Source organism: Haliotis asinina, chromosome 8 (assembly GCF_037392515.1).
Source record: "Haliotis asinina isolate JCU_RB_2024 chromosome 8, JCU_Hal_asi_v2, whole genome shotgun sequence".
NCBI classification, from domain to species: Eukaryota; Metazoa; Mollusca; class Gastropoda; order Lepetellida; family Haliotidae; genus Haliotis; species Haliotis asinina.
This window is the reverse complement of record NC_090287.1, coordinates 47,220,275-47,242,435: the sequence shown is the minus strand read 5'-3', so window position 1 is coordinate 47,242,435 and position 22,161 is coordinate 47,220,275. Positions and strand designations below refer to the sequence as shown.

At 38.2% G+C, this 22,161-nt stretch overlaps 1 protein-coding gene across 3 annotated transcripts in view; it reads left to right on the top strand.

Moving 5' to 3' along the window:
* LOC137293797 (baculoviral IAP repeat-containing protein 6-like) overlaps nt 1-16,374 on the top strand; it is a 166,692-nt gene extending 150,318 nt beyond the window's left edge. For all 3 annotated transcript variants that reach the window (XM_067824541.1, XM_067824540.1, XM_067824539.1), the window contains exons 53-59: nt 4,258-4,362; nt 5,174-5,388; nt 7,260-7,421; nt 8,004-8,081; nt 10,916-11,104; nt 11,677-11,811; nt 14,320-16,374. In XM_067824541.1, the coding sequence (XP_067680642.1) occupies nt 4,258-4,362; nt 5,174-5,388; nt 7,260-7,421; nt 8,004-8,081; nt 10,916-11,104; nt 11,677-11,811; nt 14,320-14,595 (1,160 nt within the window). In that variant the 3' untranslated portion in view covers nt 14,596-16,374. The remainder of the gene's footprint in view (nt 1-4,257; nt 4,363-5,173; nt 5,389-7,259; nt 7,422-8,003; nt 8,082-10,915; nt 11,105-11,676; nt 11,812-14,319) is intronic.
* Nucleotides 16,375-22,161: the final 5,787 nt, after the last annotated feature.

The following is a 22,161-nucleotide window of genomic DNA, read 5'->3' as shown; positions in this document are numbered from 1 at the left end:
CGCTGTGATTGGGGTCGTAGATCTAGGAAGCTGAAAGGTTCTACTTTAGCGACATATCTGGCACCGCTTAACACAGTTATTGCGGCAGCCATGGGAGTGAAGATTTCTGTTGTTCCAGAACTACAATCCCACCTGAAGTCTTACAAGTTAGCTGATCAGACATAAATTCCAGCCTCTGGCTTGGGATTTATCAGTGGTGTTGGCCCATCTTACGTGGCCTGATTATGAACCTTCTTTTTTATAGCTCTGGCTATGACTGCCCATATATCTGAACTGCATGCTTTGGATGTGTCTCGGATTCGGTTTGAGAGGACGCGTCATAGGAAGGTCTTCCTTGGCTTAATGTGGGACTTTATTGCCAAGAACCAGTTGCCCATACACTGGGATAGCTTGTTCTCTATTCCACCTCTGTCCTCCGTTGTGGGTCCAGAAGACATGGAATACTTGTCCTGCCCAGTACATGCTTTGTGGATCTACCTGGATGCGTCTAGAGATCATCACAGGCTACGGGAAAGATTCTTCATCCCCATATCAAGAGCTTCTACTGGGGAAGTCTCTTGGATCACTCTGGCTTTCTGGCTCTGTTCTAAGAACTTGACAGCCTACAACTTCACAGGACTACATCCACCATCTTTGGCGAAACCTTATGAGACTCGAGTGTTAGCATCTATGATGGCGCTACATATTAACTGTTCGCTGCAGAGTGTCATGGAGGATTGTTTCTGGCAGTCGGAGACAGTCTTTGCCACACACTACCTACGGGATCTATTGTGGTGGATGTTGAGGAACTTTATCACTTTTGGCCTTTGGTCTTGGCACAGCAAGTTTCTTCCTCCAAGAATCACAGGTAAGCATTCATTCCCGAGATCGAGTAGCTATGTATGATGCCAGTGTTATCTACGCCTTAACTACTATTTCAATGGGCGAGATCGACTCACCTAGGGAACTAGGGCATGGACATACCGTCATGCGGGAGTATGACAGACTGTGGGCTAGTCTGGTGTTACATGCTGAGAAGATCGACATTCCACTTTCTGACCACTGCTCTCTAAGCAATTACGTCAGTGAAGTGTTGATTCCGCTCCTAATCGTTTCTCACTGCTAAGTCGGGGAGATTGGATCTGAATGTTAAACTAGTTGAGCATTGACCCGGCTATGCCCTTTTTTCACCAGTTGGGTGTCTGTGAGGGTAGTACCAAAGCAGGAACTGGCAAGTTTGAGCTGGGGTTTCCTGACAAATCTGGAGGGGGTGGCGATTACTTGCCAAACTGCTGAAAACCACAGGTTACCCGGGAGCGCCCACTCCCTGGAGTTCTGTGCAGTGTAAGCCAAGGGGTTTTTAAAGCAACCCATCACAAGTGTAGAGTTAGTATTGAAGGAAGGATACTTCTCTCAGGCTCCTTGTGACATGCCTACTCCTCTTAGTGAGTTGTGTGGGTAGTCTGCGGCCCTCCTGCCAACTGTGGGATACTGCATAACCTGAGATATGATAAGTTTAAAAAATTTGTGAATTTTACAATAAATTGTATATTTATATACTTATCCTATCTCGCGCAGTGAAAGGGCAGAGGTCAGGTCGTTCTACTTAGCAAAAGCATGTTCCACATATAGTCGAATACAAGAATAGAGCTGCATAACGTGAGATAGGATTAGTATATCAATATACAATTTATTGTAAATTTTACAATATCCTCCAGGTTAGATGCATCATCTTTTCATCCCCAGGCATGTAATGTAGATATAGTGGATGTGGATATATAATGTGGATATAGTCAGTGCCTCGTCCGTTCATCTGTAATTATTTTGTTTCTTGAGTATAACTAAAAAAACGTTCAATATTTTTACACCAAAAGTGGTAGATAAACTCAGCAAAAATAAAAACTTGACACTCATTTTTTCTCAAATAGTAATTTGAAACTTTTTTTGAAAGAGTTCTTGTTGTGATTATGATTAAATGCATTGTCAAGGGCATTATTTCACACCTTCATTCTACTGGTCAGGCCTAAGTAGCACGTGCGAGAGTACTGCACTCTAAAATCACGTTTCCATGTGACCTTTTGATATACCTGCAATTGATCTCATGGTAGCAGAGTAGAGTGTCATGGTTTTATGGTTAATTATTCGTTAATTTGCAATGCCACGACTGTCAAACATTCAGCGTGAACGTGCCATTGGCATGCTGAGTGCTGGAACGTCCGTCAATGATGTTGCGAGGGGTATGAGATGCAGTCGACAGACCATCCAAAATCTCCAGACACACGTCCATGAAACTGGTACCATAGCTGACCGCCCCCGTCCTGGTCGACCATGTGTGACGTCACACGCAGAAGACCGACAGATTGTCTTACATCATTTGCGTAATCGGTTTGTCACTGCCACATCCACTGGGAATGTACTGTTTGGAGGTTGAGTGACTGCCCAAACCATTCGAAATCGCCTGTGCTCTGCTCTTCTTCATGCACGGCGACCATGTCATGGACCAATTCTAACCCGTTTCCCGTCTTTTCTGGTAATGATGGCACCCGAGATGGACCCAGCAAGATTGGAATAGGGTTGTGTTTAGTGATGAATCAAGGTTGATATTAACCTTTCTGATGGAAGGGTTAGAGTTTGGAGAAGATGAGGAGAACACAATGATTTCATTCAATTGTCTCACAGTTTTTTATCATGGACATTGTAGTCACATTTCCGGTGGAACCAATTCCATGACAAACATGATCTATATGCTATAGCATCTTTAATGACAAGAGAATTGAATACAATCATTATTTCAAACCCATTTTCCAAAATATTCAAATTATTGACTTTGAAACAAGTGTAAAGTTTTTATTTTTGTTGAGTTTATAATAAACTGAACCTAGGGTTGTGCCTTTTTCTGTTTACAGATTTTGGCATTTTTATGTTTTTTCGTTTATCCATGGAACATTTTGGTCTTAGGGGTGGGCTTTGTTTCCAGAGTATAACTGAAAAGTGTTCTGTATATTTCTGCAAAACTTTGCAGATATGTCAATCAGAACCTAGAGTGGTGCTGTTTGCTGTTTACAGGTTTTTGTGATTGGTTATTTTCTTGGTTTCCATGTAAACATTTAAGACATAGGCTCAAAATAGAGGGATGGGCTTTGTCTCCAGAGCATAACTCAAAAACTGTTCAATATTTTTCTGCAAAACTTGGTAGATATATCAGTCAGAACCTAAAGTGGTGCTTTTTTTCTGTTTACAGGTTTTTGTGATTTATTAATTTCTTGGTTTCCATGGAAACATTTTGGACTTAGTCTCAAAATGGAGGAATGGGCTTCGTTTCTGGAGCACAACTCGAAAACTTCTTAATATCTGTCAGCAAAACTGGGCAGATATCTGAGCTAGAGCCCAAAGTGGTCTCAAAAGTGAGAAGTGTGTTTCATTTCCAGAGCACAACTCTAAAATGTCTAAAAATCTGTCAGCAAAACTGGATAGATATGTGTGGGAGACCCCAAAGTGGTTTCTTTTGCTGTTTACAGATTTTTTGCATTTCTATTTTTCCCAGTTTCCATGGAAACAATGTGGACTTAGTCTCAAAATGGAGGGATTGGCTTCATTTCTGGAGCACAACTCCCAAACCGCTTGATATCTTTCAACAGATGTTGGCAGATATATGAGACAGATCATGAAGTGGTGCCTTTTGCAGTTTACAGATATATGGCATTTATATTTTTCATGATTTCAATGGAAATGATTTAAACTTAATCTAAAAAACATCAAGTAACTGTCAGATGATTTGCCCTTTCAAATAGGTGGGAGGTGGGGGGGATATGTCATCTTCTGATGACTCTTGTTGAGAATATTGTGTTGAAAGATCTATGCATGTAACTTTAAAAATGTCTTATATGTTGCTTTTATGTAGTTGACTGTAGAAAGTCATCAGGAAGTTTTTATATGTTCTTCAGAATTTCTATGAAATTGATAACTGTTTAATCTGATATTATGCCTTTAGTTGGCAGCCAATACCTGCTTGTTTTCAGGATGCTGCCTTCAACAAATGTTAATGTAAATTACTGCTAAATATTGTCTCTTGCTTAAAGAAGCTCTGAATGTGTGAAATTACCTGCTCTGTTTTCAGTGTCTTATGTGGAAATGTGATGTTGGAAACTTCAAAATATGGATTTTAAGAAAGTGACTCTTAGACTAAGTTTTGATTAAAAGTCATGAGTATACTTGAAACAGCAGCCCTTTTGAAGAAGCCTTGATCAACTTCTAAAATGTCAAACTGTGTTCTTTTAGATGACACAGACAGTTCAAGTGCACAAGCCAGCGATCGGGATCGTGCTAAATGTTTCCACACTCTGGAGGAGAAGTACATGATGTCTATGAAAGAACTACAGTTTGGTATGCATCTTCTGTCCATTTTGTTATTTGCAGACATTGTTAAACCAATAATTTCTACATATACCTTTATGAGGAATAATCTAATGTTTAACAAGACAGGGGTTAAAAAAATCCCAATGCCGGATGTCCAGGAGAAGTCAGTTTTCATTTTGGGCTACCAAATAATGGTATAATTTCTGCTTACGGTTTCAAACTTCAAATAAACTTGGATTTCATTTCATATCTGCTCAAAATGTACTTTTTAAATTTCACAATGAGTATTTATATAGTCTTCAGAATTTCTAGGAAATTGATAACTGTTTAATCTGTTATTATGCCATTAGTTGGCAGCCAGTGCCTGCTTGTTTTCAGAATGCTGCCTTCAACAAATGTTAATGTAAAAATGTACTTTTTAAATTTCACAATAATAATAAAGTAGATGTCTTTTTTTGCTAATTATCACTTCTCAATAAATAGGCCACTAAACATTACCGTCAAGTACCATGTTGATTTATTCTTTCATAATTACAACATCATGATTTTGTCATGAAAATCGGGGCTAGTGGAAAATTAGTCAGGACAAGTTCCTTTCTTAGTTTGAAATGCCTTTAGGCATGTGGCTTTTAAAAACATTATTGAACCCCAGCAAGAATATATTGTATCCGGGTCCAGTTTTATGGAAAGACCTTGTATAATAAATCAGTCATGCATGACTGATGTATTATACAAGGCCTTTCCATATGGTATCCTGATTTACAAATGTCTCTAACAATTGGAGAAGGTACCCTCTTCCACTGAATTATTGGCCTCATGAAATTTTTAAATATTACAGATACCTTTGAAATGGTTACTGAAGAAACTGGTGGACTAAAATTTTTGGTTCCTCATCACTTTGAGTCAAATGTGAAGGCAGCTGGAGAAATTACCAGTGCATCGAGGACAAGGCGTCTTGCACAAGAAGCAGTCACTCTGTCCACCTCCTTACCCTTGTCAGCCAGCAGTAGTGTATTTGTCCGCTGTGATGAGGAAAGACTTGACATCATGAAGGTAGGCGAAAAAAGGGGCTTCTTGTTATGGCGGTAAAACAGACTGTTATCGTATTCCGTTTAAAGGGGCACTGATGCGGAACAATTTCCGTGGACTGCTTGTTTCTTTTGTTATTGTTTTTCTCCCGTGAGTACCCGGATGATATCCCAGAATTCGTGACTGGTTCATGATCTCTGCTGCGCTACCCATATGCGCAATTGATAGTTTATGTGTAGACTGATCAACAAAGATGAAGTCGTCTTACTTCGTTATTATGAAAACAAATCAAACACCTTGAAGTTTACTCATCTGCAAGTGGTATAAAAAAACTTTAGGACAGAAAAATAACGAAGTCAGTGTATGCCTTTATAATTTGCCTCATAAACCTTATTAGTTCCTTGTCACATTTGTATGCATTTTGGAAGTTAATTAAAAAGACCCACATGGTCTGCTTATACTTACAGTGAATTTCTAACATGGTTTTAATATCTAAACATTGTATAGATGGCCAACGTGAATCATATTTTACACACACCCTATTTGCGACCTAGTGCATGTTTTCTGTGATACAGATTCTGCTGTATGCTACAAGAAAAAAATTCAAACAAAATGCAAATATTAAATTTAAGACAGATGAAAGTTATAGCAACAATGTCAGGCTATTACCTCCTTGAGGAATATGTCCATCTATATCCACATAAAAGAATGATATTCCATTCATCTGCAGCTGGTAAATAATCCTTATCTATGTCTTGTGTCTTTCAACAGTCTAATATGCGAAAAAGTGACACATCGTTTGAGAATGTTTCACACTGGTGTATACATAATCTCACTGGTCACCCAGGACAGCACACCTGGCAACTAACTGTAGGATGTCCGCCATTAGTTAGCCAGTAATGAGCAAAAATCAATCAATCAAGGTAGTGGCGGTTAATTCCTTGAAGGAAGGATGTTGTTTTTACACTTGTACACTCATCGAGTAATTTTAGTGGTGTTACCCATTAATTAAACGGGTTATAAATTCATTAACTGACCATCAAGTGAATGACGACAAATAACACATGTTGGTTTATATCATCAAATGCGAGTTACAGCAAGGAAGATGTAATCTCTGTGTCACGTGAAAGCACTTATGGGCCGAAACTGTTTCGAGGGTACCAACGGAACTTCGTTGTTACATAAGAAATACACATAGGCATTTGCCGTGTACTTGAGTAAATGGGTATAATTAGTTTTTTTACGTAATTTTCAGATCTCTCTACCAATGGCAAAGTCGTTGTTATTAGTTTATGAATTCAGATAAATCAACTGTGTGTTTTCATTATCATAGATAATAAACCAGGGTCGTAGCTACCAAAATTTATGTATGATGTTTGCTATGACAGCTGGGCCAACCCTTAAAATTATCTAAATATAAAGCTTTGCAATCTTTCGGACTTGTATGAAACAAATGGCTTGCTACGTGTATGTAGACATCATATTTTCACATGACATGATTAAATATCTCGGTAAAAAACACAGAAATAGGATCAAATTGGATCAGTCACTATACCATCCTGGCATCAGAAAAAAAACTACACTGCTGGGATATTTTGTTACAATCAGACAAGGAATACCATGGATATTTTTAAGTAACGGCATGTCATGGACGTCCGGCCTCCTCACTTTTTAGGGTGAAGAAATTCTGTCAATGTGGACAGGAACCCAGTCTCCGTGTCCATCACGGTCAAGGGAGCAAGTGCTGACCAATTCGCTGCTTGGTTTCGTAATTAGACCGTTAGTGAGAAACACTATTCGCTCCGCATCAGTGCCCCTTTAAGTGAAGAATCTATGCAATAATGGCAGCACTGCTCAGTGATTTTGTGATTTTGTGAACTGTATATACATTTCAGGTGCTGATAACGGGTCCTTCAGATACTCCCTACACAAATGGATGTTTTGAGTTTGATGTCTACTTTCCACAAGATTATCCTAACTCTCCTCCATACATAAACCTTGAGACAACAGGGAACCACACCATACGCTTCAACCCCAACCTATATAATGATGGCAAGGTAAGTATTTATATGGTAGATGCCAGAACTGCAGGCGTAAACTGAATTCCATTCTGTTGCCACTGTTGCTTTAACTAACATTGTTTGACAATTCCAAGCATTAAGCTTCTGTAGTTGATTAAAGTAAGATATCAGAGTATCCCAGTTGTCAGTTACTAAGAATAAATACATTCTTATCAAGATTTTCAGCAGTGAAATTCTTTTGTTTTTCTCGTGTATTTGCTGAACCAAAACTGATTCAGGGAGGGAATGGAAAATCATTCAGATTCCTAAATCTAAACTTGAGGTGAATTCTTTAGGCTGATTTGAGGTTATGTGCACATGCTTTTCTCAAAACGAATGGTAACAATATCTCTCTAGAAACATATTTAGTGAAATCTTGTGTCTTTCAAAGAAAGAGGTCTGGTTCTGTTTTTTGTTTAAGCTTTAAATAGACAGTCTTTGTGCCTTGAAACTATACTTGAAGTATCTGTATGTGTGCCTGAAAGATGAATATTATGTTGAACATAGAGGTTTGTCTTGATGTGTGTAAAATACTTTACTATATGAGCTGATAAATACAATTGCTTGATTTCTTGTAAGGTTTGCCTGAGTGTGTTGAACACCTGGCATGGCCGACCAGAAGAAAAGTGGAACTCACAAACTTCAAGCTTCCTTCAGGTAAGCCATACTGTGTAATTTTGGGCGCAATCAGCTACATGATAAATCTACATCTTTTTGAGACAAAGCATTATTTATATGGGAACACAGGAAGTATGACAAGGGATCTTCTGAATGACCAGACTATATTTGATGATATTTGGACATAAGGGAATTTTTCCTCCTCTGTGGCAAAACGCAATTGTTATCCCCATGCAAAAATCCGGCTGAGATCATGGAGATCCATCAATGTCTTACAAACTGCAACACTGTTGATTAATCTGGTATAATCAATTAGTATGGTACTTGGTAACCAATCATCTCATTATTGGTTTTCAAAAAAATCAGTGCCACTGATCACCTTTGTATGTTTAGAAACATTCCTGAATGATCCCATTGTAAGTAAACAAGATGCTGTATCTATCTCTCTTGATCTAGGAAAAGTTTATGATACAACTTGTAAGCATGGAATCTCAAGAGATTGTTATGAACTGAGAGGTCATTTGCATTAGTTTGTATCTTACCTTTTAACTGACAGACAATTACAGAATTAACATTGATTTTGAAAAGTTTGAATAGTATTAAAGGCAGATGATCAACAAACATTATTCTCAGATACATACCATAGTGTTCTAAATGCTTATAGACATTGTTTAAAACAGTGATTTTTGCATCATCTACCCCACGCCTTGTTCTGTACACAAATTGTAATGGGTCAAGAACATGGCTGACTTCTTTTAACAATAAGATCTTAACAATATGTCCCAAACATTTCATGCAATACAGGTTAGGACCACTGGTCTGAAGTCTTTATTAACTGAGGGAGTTTTCTTTTTTAACAGTGGCATAATTTTAAAGGTTTTCCAGAGAATAGGAACACTGTGAGAATTAATTGATATCTGAAATAGCTTTCCAAAAATAACAGCCAGTGGCACTGTACATTCCTTAAGGATAATCCTAAGCAAAATATCAGGCCCACAACATTTATATGGATTAACTGTAGTGAGTGAATTAATCGCATCATTTGTCAATATAATTAACATTTCACAAGGTGGAAGAGATTCCAATGCAAGTTTCCTTCATATGAAAAATTCCCAGAATCAAATGGGGAGCAGAAGGAGTTTAACTCATTTGAAAAAGATAAGTCATCACTGGATTCCAACTGTCAAGGTCCACTATTTGATCCAATGCCACACCATGCATTACCTAAATTATTTACGGAAAATTGTCTATGATCTTTGTTTTGCATTCTTCTTTACATTTCCATGTTAAGCAAGCAATTTCTTTAACCTTGACTTTTCATTTAAAACTGATTTGATCTCTTTAGTTTAGGTTTGTTATTCGGAAGTAATTAAATACATTTGATTGTCACAGTGTTTTCTACAGAGAAATTAATATAATCAGTTACAGTATTTGTAACCTGTTTCAAACTATCACCAGTCCGTTCAAACATATCCCAGTTTGTACAATCAAAACATCCTCTCAACTGCTCTAAACAATCCATTGTCCATGGCCTTACATATTCTAGCTTCTCTGTCTTTAATTTTTGACAATACAAAGGAACTAAATACACAGTATTGTGATCAGAAGTGCCCATCAAAGCCTTTGGAAAAGATTTGTAGGCATCTTTCACATTACCATGGCAAAAGTCAGAAGTATATCTAGACCTTGTCAGACACTTCACATACTGATGATATGATGGCAGAACATGTTTTAAGTTACATGCATTGAAATCTCTGTGTATGAATATTGGTGCCTGTGGTGAAAAACTATTAAGTTTGTCCATATAGGTGTAAATAGTGTCAGCAGGTTGTTTCACATTAGCACCCAGTAGAATATGTACAATGGTCACAAAATTCTCTACAAAAATAATAGGGCCTGAGTGAAATGCACAAAAGTGCCGTGTCCTTGTTGCAGATAGATTTCCCAACCACATGCTGATTGCGGTTTATTTACACAATTGCACTCACCTCCTCTAACTCTTTTCTTGTTCTTTGCTGCATCTCTATCCAGACAAATAGGCGATCCAAATGCACTTGTGTTGTCCATAGTCTCATTCAACAATGTCACAGGGAGACAGGCTTCTTGGAGTCCACACATACACTTTACATAAGCCTTGATATTCTTTATTTGGCAACATAGACTTCTGACATTCAACAGAATAATAGTTGGGAGAGGCAGTTTGTACCATTATTATTGTTGCATGCACATTTTGGTGACAGGTCAATTTTCAAATGACTTACACCATTGAATCCATGGAATTGAAGTAGCTGGTCCCTCCCAAAGCCAGTCACATTGTTACATGATTGTTGACACCACTGGTTGCTAAGGAAGTAATTTGGTGCAAAAATCAGGTTACTGCCAGTGTGACACAAATCTATTTACGCTTATTCATTTTTACCATGATTGAGCTTCAAACACTGTACATATGTATATGTTAATGACGTTAACTTGTCGGAGACATTAGTAACACAATTTTGTCTTATGGAGAGCTGTAATGATGCTTGTCTCTATGGTGCAGCTACTATCTATGCCAGGCAAATAGTCAGGCCTGATGTTTGCAAAATCTGACTTAACTACACAAAGGAATATTTGTATAGTTATGAGTTAAATATGACACTCAACATTTGATTTTTATGGATGGATCCAAGATTGGTGGCAAGGGTTTGAGTGCCATTGGACTTATCTTCCAAGATCCCTGATAACAATTTTATCTTTACTGCTGAACTCAAAGCAATCCAGATATCCTAGGAATACATGCAGCATTCAGCACCAATTAAATATAAGCAGATATGTAACAATTACGTGTCATCGCCAACAGCTTCAAGGCTAATAGTTTTACTGTATGTTTTCAGGTCCTTGTGTCCATCCAGTCATTGATTCTTGTCAATGAGCCATATTTCAATGAACCTGGATATGAAAGATCTCGAGGAACACCATCAGGTACAGCGAGTTCAAGAGAGTATGATGCCAACATCAGACAGGCCACAGTCAAATGGGCAATGCTTGAGATGCTCCGGAACTCTCCACCATGTTTCAGAGATGTGAGAATGGCAATTTATCATGATATATTATAATTACATATTATAATTAACTGGATACAGTTGGTGATATGAATGAATTTTACCATAACTAAGACTAGTTACCTCATCTGTAACGTCATGTGACTGTGATACACAAGAATAAACTCATAATTAAAGATTGTTTATTTGATGTGATTAATTTGATAGGCAGGTGCATCAGTCAATAAAATGCTGACAATGGTTTCTTAAAAACAGTTTGAATTATTACATATAATTACAAAGCTCCTAGGACAACATTGATAAATCTGTTGTTGCTGGTAAGCTGGTATTTAAGCCAAGTTGGAATTAAAGTGGTTTTAGGAACCATTCTTAATTTATGGCTGTGGGGTGATGAGAAGCATGTACAATGTAAATGGAAAACTCCTACCCCCACCCCCACACACTCACACACACACACACACACGCACACACACACACACACGTACACACATGCCAAAATTTATGAATGGTCCCAGTGTCACATTTAAAAAGGAGGAGAATCCCAGATGGTACCTCCTTAACCTTGAGAAATGTTCATTAACCTTTGATTGCAGGTGATCCAACGCCATTTTTGGCTAAAGAGACATGAGGTGCTAAAGCAGTGTGAGGACTGGATCACTGAAATGGAGACCTACAGCAGCGACAAGAGGACAGGCAGATCCATTGCTCACAATACCCTGGCTCTTAAGGTGAGTTTTGACATAGATTTAGTATTTACCTGACAAATTCATGTGACCAGTAAGCATTGGTAAAATTTAATCAAAACAATGAAAACATTAAACAAAATACGTCCAGATATACAATGAATATTTTTATGAGCACACAGTGAAATTGCATGAGGAGTTTGCTGATTTGCTGGCATGTTATTTCCAGTGTTCCAAGCTCACCGTAATGACTGAGTATTATTATCCTAGATATATTATATTATATTATATATTATATATATATATATTGTTCGTGTTATTACACTATCTGGTTGTAAATAGTGTTCATAGTTATTTGGACTTATGGTTTTAATGGGTTTTAGTAATGTCATTCCAATTTAGTTCATCATTGTTTAGCTGTACTTTGTTTGCCTGAAACAACTTTTGGTAACAGAGAATGGATACATTTACGGTAAATGTCATACTTTTATAAAGTGTTGACTTCACTTGATTTGTGATAGAAATAGCAAGGTTGCAGGAGTCTCAATGTTCATTGGTCATATTACAACTCTGCCTAATAATATTTTACAGTAGCATTCATCTGTACCCAAATGCTACACTTGGGGTTGTAGTATTTGTATCCCCAACCAGGGAGTAGGCAGGGAAATATGGAGAAGTTTATCCATCATTTTATTATTCCACTTCTCAAGAAATCAAACCGTGACTTTACTGGTCATTGTCTCAAGTCAGTTTGCAAATTGGTTTCATGAATGAAAGCTAAATATTCATCTAAGAATTACTTTTCATGTCTGAACTTAAAAAACTGATTGTTATTTCACTTCGTGATTATGTCTGCCATATAACATTTTCCTGTAAATATATGTATAAACAGACACAACTAAAATAATACAGACCTCTAAATGTAAACGGTATGTAATATAAAAACCAAAAATATCAAAAGCAAAAAAATAATAAAACAGTGGTGGAATATATTTTCTAGTGAAATACCAGATTCTTCCCAACTTAAGTGTCTTTTGAGTGAACCAGTGGTAGATAGGAACTGTGGATACAGCCTATTTGTAGTCCAGGGGCGGTATTCATAAAGCTTCTGAGAATTTTCTTAGTTTTTCACTTAAATTTCCTTAAGAATTCTTAAGTTTAAGAAAAATTCTTACTTTCTCTCTTAACCCAAACTAAGAAACACTCTTAGTTCTTGCAACTTAATTAATTAACATCCTTCCTAGTGTGGTTCCAAGAACCGCCATATTGGATAACTATGAATTTTGTAGTTAGGTGCCCTCATGAGGTTTCTTAAAGTTAAGAAGTGAACTAAGAACAAAATGACTTATGTAAGTGTTTTCTTACAAGTCAAGAACGTTGTAATGGAAACTAAGAATTCTTGGTGGATTTAAGAATTCTTAACTCTTAAGAAAATTCTTAGAAGCTTTGTGAATACCGCCCCATGCTTTCTTTGTGACAAACCTGTGAAGTTCATGCTTGCCAGAAAAGGCAACTTTGCATGTTGTAAGAGGCGACTAACAGGATCAGGTGGTCAGACTCGCTGACTTGGTGGACACATGTCATTGGTTCCCAGTTGCGCAAATCGATGCTCATGGTGTTGATCACTGGATTGTCTGGTCCAGACTCGATTATTTTCATACCACTGCAATATGGTTGGAATATTGGTGAGTGCAGCATAAAACTAAACTCATTCACTCACTCTTTATGAAGGAAATTACATGGTAATCTCTGCTTATAAATACATGCCTAGCATAGCAGGAAATATAAATTGTAAATCATCATGGCTCTAATTTACCTTTTATTTAGCAACGACCTTTTCCAAGTTTTTCATGGTTGTTTATGATGGTAACACTGGATAAAAGACTGTTGAAAGTTGTAGCATTGTGATGAAGGGTAACACAGGGTTTATGCATCCTATGTTGGGTGTTATACACTCATCCAAGTTATAATGCTACAACAAATTTTACATGAGATAGGATAAATACTCTTGTGTGTTTGATTGTTCTTCCAAAAGTGTATTATATGTCATAACATGCCCAGGCTGTAATGAACAGGATATTGGTCAATCAGAAAATTTGAGAGCCGGGGTTATTGTCCATAAACAACAAATAAAGTGTCCTGAAACCCTATGTGTCCCACTGAGAGAGCATCTAGATGTCTGTGCCAAAGAAAACAATATTAAATTCACAATACATGTGTATTTCTGTTTTTATCAAGTTCAAAATGCTGACAAACTAAAACGAAATTTAAAAGAACACTACTTCATAGATGCTACTTCAAACCAATGTTATTGTTAAGCCATTGTAAGCTCTGACCTTGTCACTCTAGAACTTTGTCCCTATTTTGACGTCGGATTGTATATGTAAGGAAATCATTATGTAATTGCTACAACCTCCCTGAAGATAAAAGTGCATCATGTTGGAGAAAACAGCATTCTGGTTTTGTGTAACTTGTTTTCTTGAGAGAGAGAGAGAGAGAGAGAGAGAGAGAGAGATTTCAAAGACTGAAAATTGCATTGCTTAATTTATACAGAGACACTATAATCAGCTACGAGAAGAGTTGGCAAAAATGAAACCTCCAAGTGAATTTGAAGATGAAGATGAAGAGTGCATTGACCCTCAGGGCAAGCATTACTCCACAGACATGGCAGCGGCGGCGGCAGCAGCAGCAGCAGCATCTAGTAACCAGAGTTCAGCAGTAGACCACCTCAGCCCAGGCCCATCTGCTGGCTCTGCCTTCACCGCACCAGCAGCAGCTTCCATGCTGCTGGATCCACTTGGCATTGGTCAGGAGATACCAGACTGCTAGCAACACCTGCATTCAAAATGTGCCAAAAGTCAAGTCAAAGCTGTATATATCTGGTCTGGAACTTATGTCTTATGGCTGTGATATGTGCAGGACTCTGTATAGATTTGAAGACTAAATCAGGGAAAAAAACCTTGCTTACAGAAACTACTGCTGGTTTTGTGGTTGTAATACATGAAGGCATACATGTACCTTTTCACAACCATTCTGTAACTTGACAGTTAATGTACTGAAACATTTGGAACTGTTTAACAGAAAAAGAACAGTTTCTGCTTTTATAGCTCAGGGTTATCCTAATTAGTGTGGTAGTATGTGCTTTTTAGACAGAATAATATGATTTGTTGTTACATTTATCATACTGTTAAAACATGACCAAGAATGTAAATAGGATGTGTGTACATTTAGTAAGTGACAAATATGTCGAGTGCATAGTTGTTACTGTTGTGTGTGAATGATTGAATGAATTTAATCTAAGTATATACTTTGTACATTTATTGTATCCTTCAGACAAATGTAAAGTATCAAACCACATTTGCTGAAGTGACACAAGGAGGTAAATGGCAGCTTGACATTTTTTTCTTTTATTTCTACTGTGTTCACTTGTTTCCATCATTTTCTGACCCTGAGTGTACATACTGTGTTTACTAGATGTTGTTACTTTACTACCACCAAGTAATTCCCTTTACAGAGACCTCTAAAAGTCAACCATAATAATGCAGGAACATTAGGATAGTGGTAGCCAGAATCAGATTAGGCAGGACTATGTGAGCTTGTAAAAGTCCTTCCATAAGTGAGCCGTACATGTACATGTGTTATTAGTATCTCTTGGACTGCTTATAGCTTTTGTTGGAAAATGGCTGCCTTTGTTTATGACAGATACTCAAAGATAGTTAACATGAAATTTATTCTATAATTTTTCAAAGAGCCTGGGGGAATTCCTTTGCATAAGTGTTTATGCCATTGATATTAAATATACATCGTTGCAACCTCAGCTGTCATGGTTTGGTGTTTGTAAGATGGAAGCGGTTTTAAGTATTTTTAGGAAAGTGTTAAGAGCTGTCTTTTTTAACATATGCAGTAAGTTTGAGGTTGCAAAATAGTCGTTTCTTACTCAAAAGAATCTGGTTACATGCATAAATGTCAAATGTCTCAAAGGTCAGTGTCATCTTTGAGGTTACTGTGAAACATGGTTGTATCTTCACTGGCAGATCTTAAGTGGTTGTTATGATCTGGCAGAACATGGTGGTACATTGAAATAGTTTGAAGCTTTGAGGAAATGGGGGTAGTGGGGATGTTTCTGTTTTTGCAAGAAAATGAGGATTCAGAGTTCTTATCTGTGATCACATACTACAGGTTCATAAAATTATGTCCAAGACCAAATAAACAAGATGAAAATGCTACCAACTTGTATATGAGTCCTGTGTCTTGAGGTTATTTCTGAAAATGCTAAGATATTATCAGTTTTCTTATGTCATGTCTTATTATTGTCACCCTTAAGCTAATGCATGTTCTGTGTATATGTACAGGGCAAAAATATGTAAGCCAGTCATAAGAGCTTTTCTTCCCATTCACTAATACTTTTGATAAATTGCACCATTAATGCATAACTGTATGGAATGTTTGGGCTACTTCACCTTAGTTATTATATTCATGGATTGTGTTGATGCAGTGTAGTGTTATATGATCAATGTATTGGAGGACCTTCCTGTACAAATTGTAAAGTCTGTACAGCATGTAAATAAACATAAGGCTGAAATGTCAAATAAATTAATTTTAAATGATTTTCTTTGCATTGTGCTCATACTTGAAAGACAACTGCTCATCCTACAGAAGGCCAGAATGGATGGCTGCTGCAAAAGTCCCTATGATTTCCCAAGAGCTTTCTCAGGAGTGTTACTATAGGGACTTGTGTTGGAGCTTTATTTGAGTCCTCCCAGGTTCAAGAATTTCAGCTTAGCATCAGATAAAGCTTCAATCATCTGGTGATTACACAGCATATCACCATCCCAGAAGGTGGAACATCTGGTCTCTTACAATTACAAATAAACAACTCATCTATTTAGTACTTTATTTTAGATACAGAAGTTGTACAGTGCAGATCTTTCATAAATACATGATTGACATTATGAATTGTCTCTCATAACAGCTAGTGGAAACAAAGTGTTTGGCCTCTCTTGTACCATTCATCCAAACAGGCCTATCTGCTGTGAATCCTGGACATCCTGTCTGATCATTCCATTTCTTGTTATGCTGCTGTGCAGCCATGCTGTAATTGAAGTTTAGGATTCAAAGTGAAATTCTTTTAATTCCACCATGGGGAAGAAGGTTCTTTTTCAGTTGAAAGAAAATATTGGATGTACTGTGTATAAGCCGACCCCCAAACTTGACCCCTAAAATCAGTGTCAAAATAGTATGTTTCATGCATAAGCTGCCCCCCCACATCAGACATCTGGCAGTTAGTCTTGGATGTAAAAGTTAAGTATGGTCGCGGTCAAGTCACACCACAAGACTTCTGGCAGTTACAGTCTTGGATGTAAAACATAAGTATGCTAAGTGAGAATAATATCTAATAAAGATTATAGTAACCATTATTCTAAAAATCTGTGCTTGTCTTCCCTTCCTATATCCACAGTAATACTTTAAACCCGACAGAATTATAAACTATTTTTCCCAGTTGTATTGAAGATTTTTCTCTTCTTTGATACTGACATGTCCTACATTGGAGATGCTGTCTCTGCAGATGTTTAAATGACGAAAGTTGGCTGAATGTAAGAGTGTGGGTTCCCGGTGCCAAACTTTTATTTGAGCAAAATTTGAGACACATTATGTAGAATCACCTGTATTCATGTCTTATCACCCCATCCAAGTCTGTTAGCCAACTATTGACAGTCCAGTGGTATTGCAACTGAGTATGTTTATAGTTAAGGCTCAATGTAATTGTGATATTGAATAAACAACAGCATGAGTTCAGAATTAATGAAGCAACACCAAATTCTAAAACCTGCAAATCAGAAAAATTAGAAAGATGACAATACGCCTTAGTGATATATGAAATTGACATAGCTCAGTGTACTGCTCGAGATTTAAGCATGAAAATTAATGCACTTGCAACAACACACAGATCACATGAAACATGCAGCCTATCACGTCATTGAAATCAAGTCTCATACTGGCCACATTTTACACTCTCATCTGTCCATTTTGGTTTGATATTACCATTCAAGCAGTGTCATAGCACGTTGTACTGCAGATAATTGGCATGAGGAATGCAGGTATGTCCCTTTGACAAAGTGGATGCCATCATTAATCAATTTCATGACTCCGCAATAAACACAGGACCATTGCTGATGTTAAAGATCATCCAAGGCCAGGGAGACCCCGTAAGATGACAGCAAGAGAGGACAGAGCACTATTGAGATTTGTGCTGCGACATTAGATCCCAGCGCCTTGTTACAACAATGGTAACCAAGCAGAATCCTCTCTGATAGAACTGACAGGAATCGCTCTAAAGCAGCTGGATACAGGGCCAGAAGACCAGTTAAGCGCATCCAGCTGTCTCCAGCTCATAAAGCAGCATGTCTTGCATGGTGTAATGAATGTAAAAGATAGAATCTGGCATCATGGCAGAGGGTCCATTTTTCCGATGAGAGTAAGTTCTTATTGCATATGGCGGATGGTAGGACATGCATGAGAAAAAGGGGCACAGCTATGGTTCCATGTTACATCCAGGAGACAGTTCCTTTTGCAGGGGTTCAGTCATTGTGTGGGGATACATTTCCTTACATTGTAAGCTGGACCTCATCACCGTTTGTGGTACCCTTACTGGGCCTCGGTATCAACAAGACGTCCTTCAGAGAGCATTAGTAGCCCACTTTGACAACCATCCTCTCATGTCAAGGCCCATCTTTATGGATGACAACGCCAGGCCTCATAGGGCACGTGCTGTAACCGAGTTCCTGCAACGGAGTGGTGTTGAGACCATTCCATGGTCAGCTAAGAATCCAGATCTCAATCCTTTTGAGCATTTGTGGGACATTTGGGCTGCCGCGTGTGACAAAGAGACCTCCCAGTCCAGAATGTGCAGGAACTTGCTAATGTTTGAGGAATGGGCCAGGATTCCTCATAATCCTATCAAGAAATTGATCCAGGAAATGAGGAGACGCCTTGAAGCAGTCATCCATGCACCGGGAGGTAACACCAGATAGTACAGATGGCTATTCGAACTTGATAGATTGATTGTTCTTCTGTTTAGAGAACAGAATGTGTAAATTGCGCTGATATTTCAGCGTGGACAATGACCGTTAAATTCGAAATGTTTTGGTATAAAATGCTGCAACTTCAAATCACTATCACCATTATATAACAAACAACATAACGTCACCTTGTTATAGGCTATTCACCACATCAACATTTACTATTCACCGACATAATGAATTTGTAGATTATACTTATGGACATGCTTCCCAGAATAGATGTGGAATTGAAGTTGCTCGATGTGGAAAAACAGGATGTTGCTTAATTAATTTCCAGCCTTATATCTTCAAGTATGTTTGATAAACTTGGCTTATGTATCAAACCCTACACTTTCAGCGAACCATCTACGTTCAACAAAACTCTTAATCTCGACCGCTGCATCTTCACGTACGAACTTGACATCAGGTTTGGTGGACCCGTCTGTTTCAGCAATCTTGGTCATCTTTGTCAACCCTTTTCATCACAGGTTACTAAGGCGACACAGCCAAACCCACATATCTTTTGAATTCATTCCCCAGATACACAACACTTTTACAGGGAAATTGACTTGTTGGTGTGAGATATGGCAACGGCTTGGAAGCAAGTACAGCTGCCAGATATGCTTGAGAGGTCTGGGTTCTCAGATCTCACCTGTCAATGTTTGATGAACTTCTACTATTTTTCTCATGTGTTCGGAGGTCCTGTCTGTCTAGCTCATAGTTATGACACACATGTTAGTTTGGATAGTAGACAAATCTACAAGCATGACGATCTGGTATTAAAATTCTGGTTCACATTTGAACTGTAATGATTCAGCTACTTGACTTCAGCAACAGTGTAGATCGGGATCCAGTTTATTTTATCAGCAATCCGTCCACCTGACACACACTGCATTGTATCTACACTCAACTGCGGCTACCAAGCATCCTAAGATAGCCGCCTTTTACCTTTAATCCAGTGTGGCCAAGTTACCTGTCAGCGCAGGTGGCAGTAGAATCTCGCCAGACACCAACTTCTGTTTGCCGATTTTTCTTGTCTCAGTATCTTCAATATGAAACTAACTTACTCACCTTCAACTGCCCCCTCACTTCAGGGTGATCCTCATCGCTCTCCATTAAACCAGGGGACTTTATGATCAGTTTGGACCTACAGGATGCTTACCTACACATCCTGATATTCCCCAGTTATCGCAAGTACCTTTGCTTCATATGCCAGGGCATGAAGATGAAGACATGAGGATGAAGCTTCCATTCTGTTGGAAACAGCCAGCATGACTGGGACTTGCTCTTACTGTAACGGCCAGATAGACTATCATATCAGCACCCAGTCTAAACAGGGTAGATACCACACTGAAGTTGTATCTAGCAGAGTGATAGCAACAGGCAAGAAGATCTCCAGTCCCTTTTGCAGTCTTACAAGTTGGCTGACGAAGTTCCAGCTTGGGACCTTTCTATCATATTTACGAGGAGGTATAAAAAAGTTCTAATTATCCTCAAAACCAACCTCCACCTCTTCACTGACCTCACAAGTATCGTTAAAATGGCGTCCACATCACATCAGTCAGGGGCATATGATCAGTTTGAAAATTCCTTTTCCATCAGACAACCGTATCATGAAACGGACTAGCTTCACTTTAACGATCATCTCCTCTTGATTCTCTCTGGCAGTGCAACGATTCAATTGCCTAAACTTGTTAACACTGCATGACTCGATCTTTTGCACGCATGGGGTTACTTGTGTTTAGGATCAACTACCTGAAGATTGAATAAAATGAAGGAAGTAGTTTCTGGTCCATTAACTAGATAAGGATCATTGATGCCACCTTATAATTTTCAACATAATTTCTCAATAAATTCTTGGTGTCTCGGATGGGACTTCTCTGCAAAGAAGCAACTGCCAGGACAACAGGATCGACTGTTTACCCAACCGCCTACTATGCTTGGGCCGGATGACATAAAAGCCCTTTCTCGTCAGAGAACTGAAGATTTATACTGCTGTGTTGCAAGACCATCATAGGTTGCATAAGCGCCTATTCATCTCCCTCTCTACAGCTGAAGTCTCCCATATACCACTTGTCTTCTGAATGCGATCTACCATCCTACATGTCAACATGTTCTATGATCTTTCCCCCTCCAGCTGTGTCAAACCCTCTAAGGGCTTTGGCGTTGACTATTGATCTTCAGTCACTGTTCACTGACTCCCATTCATGGGTGAATGTGTCTCTAAATTACTGACAGTCTCCACTTACCTGTTGTAAATTTTGTGTGACAAAAGGTGTAAGAAATCCCCTGTGAGCCAGCAAAACAGAACAAAGACAAGTCTAAAACATTCAAACATTGTATTATTAAGCAAAGAGAGCAAGTTATACAAAGTCATAAGTCACTTTCACAATACCGATTTCAAATACAATATAAAATGAGACAAAATCTAAGGCATTGGGTCACAAAATATATAGCAAACACACCAAAGTGCGAGAGTGAGAAACAGTTACGCAGAATGCAACACAGCAAGAGGTCAGGCAGCAGTTATGCAGATCAAGTGTTGATGGAGATTGATGATGCTACTCAAGAAAATGTGTGCGTCGGTGTCCGTTGACAACACGGCAACTAGCATTTATATATACATTCAGTCATTTCCTGAAAGTTCGAGCACATACGACCATCGCCACTAACAAGGAATGCTCTAGAACAGTCTCCCAGAAGTCAACAAATAGAAAGCCAAGGGCAGATAACTCCACAGTATTGCCTTAGAGGCGTGCCGCTTAAATAATTCTCTGTAGGAAATGTCACCCATAATAACTAACACTAAAATAATCAGCAACAACTCAAATCACAGAAAATACACTCTCATAACACTATGCGATGTATCAGTCACACATTTTGGGGGACTCCATCAGTTTGGTCCCTCAGTACTGGCTCAACAACTGTCATCAGCTTGAGGGAAATCTTTCACTTGCAGAGAGTGTGTTACCTTGTAAATAGTGAATAAAGAAGGGATGGACAGTTTAATGAATCAATAAATTTGTTTGCACCTGTACACATGCTACTACATGTTACTACATTTGGCTGCCGCTTTCTCTGCACTCTCCCTCGTAACAGACAGTGAACATTGTCAATATTTCAATGATCTTTTAGTAATCTTTAATCTTTTAATAATCGTTTAACAATAAGATCTTAACAATATGTCCCAAACATTTCATGCAATACAGGTTAGGACCACTGGTCTGAAGTCTTTATTAACTGAGGGAGTTTTCTTTTTTAACAGTGGCATAATTTTAAAGGTTTTCCAGAGAATAGGAACACTGTGAGAATTAATTGATATCTGAAATAGCTTTCC